General features: G+C 35.4%; 1 protein-coding gene across 7 annotated transcripts in view; it reads left to right on the top strand.

Annotated features, from left to right (window-relative positions):
• Window positions 1-10,096, top strand: part of DEUP1 (deuterosome assembly protein 1) — a 110,729-nt gene that overhangs the window by 46,265 nt on the left and 54,368 nt on the right. For 6 of the 7 annotated variants that reach the window (XM_055078694.1, XM_055078697.1, XM_055078693.1 and 3 more), the window contains 2 exons: window positions 3,224-3,337; window positions 5,347-5,586. In XM_055078694.1, the coding sequence (XP_054934669.1) occupies window positions 3,224-3,337; window positions 5,347-5,586 (354 nt within the window). The remainder of the gene's footprint in view (window positions 1-3,223; window positions 3,338-5,346; window positions 5,587-10,096) is intronic. The other variant, XM_055078695.1, reaches the window with a different exon arrangement.

The raw sequence follows: 10,096 nt of genomic DNA, 5'->3' as shown, positions 1-10,096 counted from the left end.
AAAAAAAAAAAAAAAAAAAAAAAAAGCCGCCTTAAATTAAGTACTTTGTGTGTATACATTTTACATTTAGGGAGCTAAATATTTATATTAAATTTATCTCATGAAATTATAGTGGAAATTAGTAGCAAAGTATGACTTGATATGTTTGTACTTATACAAAAATTTTTAAGCACACTATGTAGATACAGTTTAATCTGTTTTATTACAGAGATGCTTCATGTACCTGTTTTTGCTTAGAGGCATCTGAAAAATTAATGTGTAGGAGATGGGCTGTTCCAGTTTTAGTCTACATCTAAGCATGTTTCTCCTTGGGGACAAACATTTATACACTGCTACAGTGATCGAGCAATGGGAAGCAGCTTGCTATAGTGGAAGAACCTGACAGTTTACAACTTAAAATAGGACCTGACTGACTCGTTTATTTGCCCTGTGACCTTTAGACAAGCTGTTAACTTCACAGAGATTACAGTTTTCACCAATAAATGGGGGCTAAAAATATAAGTGACATTGTGGTTATGGAAGAAAAAAATATATGTGTGTGCATGTCTGTTTAGATGCACACTCAAGCATTTGGGGGTAAAAATACATGAAGTCTGGAAGTTGCCTTAAAATACTCCAACAAGAAAGGGTGGAGCGGTAGATGAAATATAGATGGACTGAGTTGACAGTAGTTATGCTGGGTGAAGGGTACATGGGAGTTTGTTTTACTCTCTACTTTTATGTAAGTATGAAAATTTTTGTACTAAAAAGTTAAAACTATCTTTCAAGTGGAGGTTTGTAGAGTCCCTGACATACAGTAATCACTAAAGAAATGGTCATTCTACCTCTCAAGATTTAGTAGAGGGATTAAAAAATATATATAATAATATAGCTTCTGCTAGAAACTTTGATTTTAATGCCTCTGATCCACTCTCAAACTTAAAGACCCAGGAAAGGTTTCTAGCTGTGGAGAACTTACTCTGGAGGTTTAGGCAAGTGTACAGGGCCTCTGGAACTGGAGCCTGGGCCGACACCTCCAGTCTCTACAAAATCCTTATGAAGCTCGCTCTGTCTTTGCACGGCCCCATGACTGCTGGAGATATTGTGCTTGCTTGCTTGCTGATCTTGAAACCAATACATCTGTAAGACCAAGGAAGCCAGGACTGTTATAAGGACCAGCCGATATGTTTGTGACACACATTTTTAGCCTTGTTTGGCCTCATTCTTGGCCTCATTTCTACCTGTTGTAGAATTTGTAAGGAAGTGAGGCTGATGTTCCTGCCTCCTCCTAAAGCATGCTGGGAAATATTTATTGTCAAGATTGAGATTGTTGGGTGTTAAGTATTAATATCATTGAAAGATATGAACTGTGCAAGTCAACCTTGCCCGCATTTTGACTTCTGACTCCAAAAACGCCTTTCTAAATTAAACAGCAATTTTTTAATCCACCTTGTACTGATTTGAAGTGTACCTAGTTTTGTAAATTTGTCACTATTTCCGAAGACCCTGTTTTCATGTACCTAATTTTAAATTGTCAAATGTCAGGATCAAAGTCAATATCTTTAAATGAACTGTCTCCATTTATCTTAATAAATATGGTCTATTTATCAGGGTATTATTATATATTTAAAACAGGGTCTATCTATATTTCTCCCTCTTTATTATCACCACTCAATTTCAGGTCACCTCTAATTACTATAAAAGCCTCCCAATTTATAGCCTTCTTTCACTGATTATTTTGGGACTTTTGGATTTATAAAATGAAGATTTCCCCAAATATTCTTTAAAATCATTTTTCTATAGAAAATATGAAATGCCAAATTCTCATTTTAAGCAAGTTGTAGCTTTCATTCTCTAAATTAGTATATTTATTTTCCAGCTAGCCAATCCAGTCATTTCAGCCATCTTCAAAGCATCGCCAATCTCTCTAGCCAAATGAACTCTTTTCCAATTGACATATTATTGGGGATGGCTAAGATAATCATGGCATCATCTGCATGGCTTTTATGTGGCACTATTATTGTACTAATACTGTAAAACTATTTACATGTACATTTCCCTACTTTATTTTATATATAAATTGATTTTTTCTTTCAAAAATTTCTTTTAATCATGAAATATTTCCAAATTCTCCTCTCTCCACAGTACCTGCTGGACACTAGGTACTTAATACTACTGAGTTGATAATTGGAAACATCAATGCATTCATGCCATGTATTACATTAAGTAATATATCGCTATGGACTTAGTAGCTATAGAGTTTGTTTCCAACCACATTGTTTTCTTTGCAAAATTTAGTGAGAAATGTTTACATTTTTGGAAATATTAATACCATGCTTTTGTTTGTACATTCATGCAAGTGGTGCCTGGCACTTTGCCATGCGCTGTGAGCAATACAAAAGTAATGAAATACATAGTCCTTACCCTTAAGTTGCTTACAGCCTGGACAGAAAGATGAGATATGATGGCCAGCCCTAGGCAAAACTGAGAAGCAGTGAAGTTTTCTTTGGGATTCCCAAAGCCACATTCTTTCCTCTTATAAATTTGTGAACAGATAACCAGGCTCCGTGAAGACACTACTTGAGCAAAACGGTGAAGAACTGAGAGCATGCTGTATCAAGTAGTTCTACCACTTCTTCCCCAGCTTAGCCCAGCTGGTACTGCCTAAAGGAGGCCTGAGATGGTTGTTCTGTCTGTTCTCAAGAATGGGTCCATCTTGGCTTCACCTGGGATAACAGCTTTGAAAGCCACAGGGTACAAAGTCACTAAATCAGTCCAAGCCCCAACCCCCTCAAAAACAAGGGAGCAGGTTTGGTGGCTGAGTGTAAAGAATGAAAGAAGGGAAAAAAACTTCTGGTGTCAGCTCAGGAAATAGAAAGGAAGTATTAGTTGATGCAAAAAATTGTTTGAAACTCCGCTATTTGTTATAAAAAATTTTTTACATTTTTAACAAACAAAATCCTTATTTTTAAAAAGATGCAGTAAAGGAACTATACTCCAATAAAAATTAAAAATAAAAATAAAATAGCAGATTCAATTCCATACTTTCCTAGCAAAAATTAGAAGATATATCTATTAGTAAATCCAAAATGAGTGATTTGATACTTTTTTGTTTTCCTAATGGGGAAAGAATGGATTTCCTTTTTTTCTCAAAAGAAAGATGTACAAATGAAAGAAGCCCTGTTCATTGTTCTTTAAAATGAATAATTTTTTCAATTTATATTTCTCTCTCCACTTTTTAAAGGAATTTAGAGCAAAGTCAAGAGAATGGGACAAGCAGGAGATACTATATCAGACTCATCTGGTTTCTTTAGATGCTCAACAAAAAGTATTATCTGAGAAGTGTAATCAGTTTCAGGTACATTATCTAATACTATCCTCTAAATCAGAATAAATTAGAGGTTAAATACTATTACTGTCTTTACCATTCAGCATGTAATCCTTCTACAGATACAAATGCCAACTAAGGGAAAATAACCAGAGTAGGTCCAACACTGGGTAGAGTTACAAGTGCATGAAATATCTGTAATGGTGACTTTAGTCTGTATGTCTCAGAAGGTGGTGCTATTAAAAGTCTCCATTGTTATTATGTCATTAAATAACATGTTTTTGCATGCCTATGAGCCAGTCATTCAGAAAGTCTTAAGATTGCTTGGTTCTAGCACTCTAGAACCTTACAGCCTAGACACAGATAATACATGTACAGGTTTACAGATAATTAATGACAGGTGAATGAAAAGGATACAAATCCTTTTGGAGGTCGAAGGAGTAAGAGAAGAATTTGGACTGAGATAGTCAGGAAACATCCTCCAGCAGGGGTGGGACTAGGCCTGGGCCTAGAAGAAGAATGGCTATATTTTGAGACAAGAGAGAATGTATTCCAGGTGGTGGAAATAACATGAGCAAAGTCACTGAGGCAAGAGAGCAAAAGGCAAATTCAGGGAATGGAAAGTGAGCCAATTGGCTGGAAGTCCATGTGGGAGGTGAAGGGGCAGTAGGCGGGAGGGAAGGCTGGTGAGTTGGATATTAGATTGTAATAAGCCTTAAAGGCTTACCTAAGGAATTTTGAATTTTTATTAAAGCTGGTAAGAAACATTTTTGTTTGATATATACTTATTTTTCATTCTTTCTTTAAGTTACTTGATTTATATGTTATACGTGTTCCCTGAATTCAACAATACAAAATAATGTGATGTAAAACTGATAGCCTCATCCTCTACTCCATTCTTATCCGTTTAATATAAACACTGTTAACAATTAGGTGTTTATCTTCACATACATTTTCTTTTGTTTGTACAAATATGTAAATATATGCTTGTGTGGAAATTGTATATTTTTCTTTTTTAAATTTTGCTTTTTTACTTAATAAGCCATGAATAGCCTTTTGAATCACTACTTAATTAAAATATTTCAAAGTTTATAGTGTATATATATCATATATACCATAGTATATCGTAGATGTACCATAATTCTTTCAATCATTTCCATATTAACTAACACTCAGGTTGTTTCCAGTTTTCTGCTATTTTAGTAGTGTAACAAATACCCTTGTATGTACATCTTTAAATACAAATACTTTCCTTTTGTTAAATAAAAATCCTAGAAATGATCACTGAACCAAAGGGTATGTTCATTCAAATTTTTAATAAATATTAGCAGATTACTTTCTTAAAAATGATAGTAATTTATAATTCATGAACAGGCAACAAGACTACCCCTACTCTCACCAGCATGGACTATCCATCTTTTGATTTTTACTAACTTGATTGACTAATAGTAACCTTGACTTCATTTGCTTTACGTTTGTCTGACTACTTGTAAGATTGAGCATCTCTTCTTGTGTTTCTCAGCCTTTTTCATTTCCTCTTCTGTGAATTGCCTGTGCATAAACTTTGCCCACTTTTCCTTTGTGTTGTTTGTCTTTTTCTTATTGATGTGTAGAAGTTTTTGTACATCAGAAACTACCCTTGTTATACATGTTGACAACTTTTTTGTACAATCCAGATTTTTTGTTTTATTTTGTTTATTTTTTGTCATAGAGACATTTTCAACTATTATGTAATTGAATCCATGCTTTTTTTTCATATCTTCTATGTTTTCTTTTTTGTTGAATAAGAATTCCCTAGCAAAAGCCGTCTACTCTACTCTGCATCTTTGCTCTGAGGTTATACGGATATATTTTCTCTTTATGCCACCTGAAATTGAGGTTTTAGAATAAACACAAGACTGAACTATGAGGACAAAGCTTCATTATCTAATAATATATTTAAAGATGTTTTTACTAATTCTTTTCTATCATTCTTGAACTTTATGTAAGCTTAAATACGATATTCTTCACTTAACTGACACAATTTTCATACTTCTCAGAAACAGGCGCAAAGTTACCAAACTCCACTAAATAGTAGAAAACAGGGCATAGAAGACAGCAGCTCTGAAATTCCTTGGATATGCAAACCAGATACCAGTTCTGAAACCAATGAAAGAGATGAGTTCATTATTGAAAAATTAAAATCAGCTGTGAGTGAAATAGCATTAAGCAGGAATAAGTTACAAGATGAAAATCAGAAGCTCTTACAAGAACTGAAAATGTACCAAAGACAGTGCCAGGTAAAGATTTATTTGTTTTTCAACTGTTACAAGCCCATGAGTTGTACAAATGATGACTCAACAGGTATATGGATTAGAAAGCTAATTTTTTATTACATATGTAAATTTAGCTCATATTTCCTCTTAATAAGTAATTCTTACTTGATGAGTAAATTCAGTAATCCCATGGGTACTTTTCCCCACTAGGTGCACTCGGGTTCTGCAGCGACATAATAATATTACCAGTCCAGTAGAACAGTGGTCTCTCACAGACCTCTCTTCTTAAAAACCATGGCCCTTTAGCCACACCACACCCTCTGTCCCCAGTGTTCATTCTCTCTGATGCTGTGCCTCTTTGCCTCTCAGGAATCCTGGGCTGGAGACCCAGGAAATTATTAAGGGTTTGACAATCTAATCATCTCCCTGAGAGGCATGAGGGTCACTCCCTGTGATTTATCACGATTAACCTTATCATAATCGTTTACCAAATAGGAGGTAACTCCACCTTGGTAGATGTGATGGATGGTTTTTCCTAGGATTAATTTTTTTCTTAACTCAAAAATCTTTTTTTGTCTCTCTCTTGGAACTGCTAAGAAAGTTATGTAGCATTCATCAAAATTCATCGTTACCGGGATTCCCTGGTGTCGCAGTGGTTGAGAGTCCGCATGCCGATGCAGGGGACACGGGTTCGTGCCCCGGTCCGGGAAGATCCCACATGCTGTGGAGCGGCTGGGCCCGTGAGCCATGGCCGCTGGGCCTGTGTGTCCGGAGCCTGTGCTTCGCAGCGGGAGAGGCCACAACAGTGAGAGGCCCGCGTACCGCAAAAAAAAAAAAAAAAAATTGATCATTACCAATTTCTCAACTAAATATGTATTTCTTATTCATGGCTCTCCCAGTTACTTGAGACATTCTGTGGTTTTCTCTCCCATTCTAGGTCTTATCTCCCACCAGCAAACATTCAGCCTCTTTCTACTGATTCCTCTGTGTCAGTTGGCCCATTTCTTAGTCCCACTCTATTCCCTCCTCAGGCTGAGGTCACCTTTCCAGGTCACTGCCTGAGCAGACTCCCACTTCTCTAAGATATTCCACCTCAGGCTCGTCTTCCCAGGGTCATTTCTTAGTGTTGGGCCGACTTCTCCTTCCCTCCTTCTGCCTCATTGTATGTGGGATTACGTGTGGGATTCATCCTTTCACTTCCTTCTCTGCCAGCATCTATCTTCTGTGTTCCCCTGTCCCCACGTTGGCAAGGGGACAGAGCACAGGTTCCCAGCTTCTCCTATCCTGTGGCATTTCTAAGAGAAGTACAGCTTCCCACCCCAAACTCCAGCTTTGTTTGGGGAGGGGGTGTTATTCCAATACAAATGAGAAAGCAGATGCACAAAAACCAGGCTAAACCACAAATGCTAAACACTGAGAAAGTCATACATCTTCTAGAAACAGAATAAGTTATTGATGATGTTTTCTCTGGATTCACTAGAATGTAAATGAGACAAGCCCCTCTTCTTCTGCTCTAGAGCTTATCCAGGTGCTTTCTAGTGTTTAGCTCGCCATCAGCCCACCAGTCCTGGTGGAGCTGGGTTTGCATGACTGCTGGTTCTGACAGGCTCTCCTTCCTCCCAGGGGCTGCTTCCCCTTCACCCCCCTGGACAGGGGCCACTGGTCTCACCTCTGGCCCTGATTTAAAGACGACTTAAATTTACATTTTGCAGCTGTCTTTATACTGCTAGAGGATGCACCAGGATCACAAACATTCACTTGTAGAAAAAAAAATCAAATTATTCTGGAGTATGTTTCACACAAAAAATATATTATAGTTCTAATGAAAAGATTTTTGAGAAGTAATTTGCTTCAAGAACTTCAAGGTGTCTAAAAGCTAAGATTTCTACTTCCAGGAAAACACTAATTTTGATGCAACTAGAAAAAAATGCTGAAAATGATGCTTTTGTTTGGCCTTTTCCCTGTTTTACTTCCAAATTTTACTTATGTTTCATTCTTTTGCTTTAGAATAAGTATCAGTTATTTACTGCTTGATAGCTGATTGAGGGTTCAAAATCACTGCTTCTCTCAAACCATTAAGCAAATTTCTAACTAAACAGATGGGCCTCAAACTTGCTTTACAAAATTTATATTTTACCAAATGGGAATAATTAGAAGTGAATAATCACTGTAACCAGTGCATGTATTTAGAAAGAAGTTTCTCTTCTCTTTTTGCAAAACTGTCATATGATGGTGTTCCACATCTTGCACATGAATTTAAAAAGACAACCATTTCGGTCTGAATTACTGTCACTTATTGTATATAAAATTCTCTTTAGTTTACAACACACTTTAATGCCAGCTGCATCTGAATTTTCACATGAATCACATCTTCTCACTTCTTTCCACAACCTTGAAATGTGTCAGCATAGCTATTAATTCCATTGTATATGTTTATTTACTGTGCTGCATTACTCACATTTTGAAAGTGTACAATATTTCCCATTGGCAGTTAATGACAGAAATAAATGGTTCTGCATTTTTTCTAATATCTATGCCAAAAAAATGGACCTTTTTTGTTTGCTTGTTAATGTGTCATTAAGGTACTAGAGCAGCACTGTCCAATAGAAATATAATGCAAACCACAAATGTAATTTAAACTTTTCTAGTAGCCACATTAAAAGAAGTAATACGAAATGGGTGAAATTAATATATAAAAATAATAAACTTTATTCAACACAACATATATCCAAAGAGTTATCATTTCAACATATAATCAATGTAAAAAATTATTAATGAGATATTTTGCATTTCTTTTCATATTAAGTCTTCAAAATTTGGTGTGTATGTTACACTTACACATGTCAATTTGGATGTTTAGTATTCACCGGATGTTCCCAATCTGTATTAAGATTTCATAAAATTTACAGTTAAAAAAGTAGAGATTTACATACCCAAGTTGTTCCAAACAAACTTGAAGGTGTTCCAGTAACTGAATCAAGTACCAAAGAATCATTTTCCTGAATATTTGCATCCACACTGACAAATAATTGATTTGAATTTTATACAAAAGCATACTAATTTAAAATCACCTAATCTAAGTTAAGTCACCAATTCTTGTGTCAACTCAGTATTATTAACATTGAATTCAAAGGGATATTACACAAGTCAGAAAACAACTCAATTTATCAATATCAACAAAGCTTCTTTTTTTGCACTTTCTAGTCAATTTTACATAATGCTGTCAATTATAATTAAAAACTTTCACATATTCCTTCATGTTAGAAAACCCTGTCAAATCATTATTATTGTAAAAGTTTCAATTCTAACATAAATTCTTCTACCTGTGCAGCTAGATCACAAGTAAGCTTTTTTTTCCCTTAATGATATCTCCAAATGTCACTCTTTTAGGTATTATTTTCTAATTTTCTATTTTCTAATTTTCTATTTTCTAAATAGACTCCATTATTATCACATTTTACAGAATTCCATGGTGACACTACATTTCATTGTCCTGGAGTTAGAGCCCTTTGGTACCCCGCCCCTTCCCCAAGTGAAAGCAGGCCCACTCTTCTACATGCAGGTTCATGTTAGATTGCTCCCTGGTAGCAAATCTGCAATGTAGGGAGCCTAGAGAGTGCCTTCCTCAATTGGGTAAAGTAATAGATGACATTCACATCAAGTTAATTTGTCTTTCTATTTGCTAATCTATTGTTTCACATTTCTTTTGTTTATTTTGGAATTTTAACCTCATCTGAAAAATCCCCACTGTTTGAGACAAGGACTTTATCCAAACAAGTCTGTTAAGTCACCTATTTGAATATATTTTCATTCTTATTTCCAAATCAGCCAGGAATTTCTGGGGCTAACGTATTGCAGCTAGGTCTTTTACTGAACCCAGGTCTCTAGGTCTCCTGGAAAATAATACATTATATTTAAGACTTTGGTAAAAAAAAGAAAGTTTATCTGGGAACCCATATGTCCTATATTGTCTACATGATTATAATTCTAAGCTGTGAATTTTTGCATAAGAATTAATGAATAAGAAAACGTATGTCCACATAAAAGCTTATACATGAATTTCATAACAGCATTATTCATAAAAGCTAAAAAAAAGGAAATACCCAAACGTCCATCAATTGATGAATAAAGTGGTATATCTATACAATTAAATATTATTAATAAAAAGGAATGAAGTACTGATACATTCTACAACATGGATGAACCTTGGAAGCATTATGCCCAGAGAAAGAAACCAGTCACAAAAGGCCACATGTCATATGATTCCCTTTGTATGAATTGTGCAGAATAGGTAATTCCATAGAGACACAACATACGGTAGTGGTTGCCAGGGGTTGGAAGGAAGGGAAAATGAGGAGTGGTTGCTAATGGGTATGTGGTTTATTTTAGGAGTGATGAAAATGTTCTGGAATTAGATAGTGGTGATGCTTGCACAACTTTGTGAATATACTCAAATCCACCGAACTGTACACTTTAAGTGGGTGAATTTTATGGTATATGGATTATATTTGAATGAATCTCTTATTGATATATA

This window comes from Physeter macrocephalus, chromosome 16 (genome assembly GCF_002837175.3).
Source record: "Physeter macrocephalus isolate SW-GA chromosome 16, ASM283717v5, whole genome shotgun sequence".
NCBI lineage: Eukaryota > Metazoa > Chordata > Mammalia > Artiodactyla > Physeteridae > Physeter > Physeter macrocephalus.
Note: the sequence above shows the minus strand (reverse complement) of the source record. Positions and strands in the feature narration are given on the sequence as shown.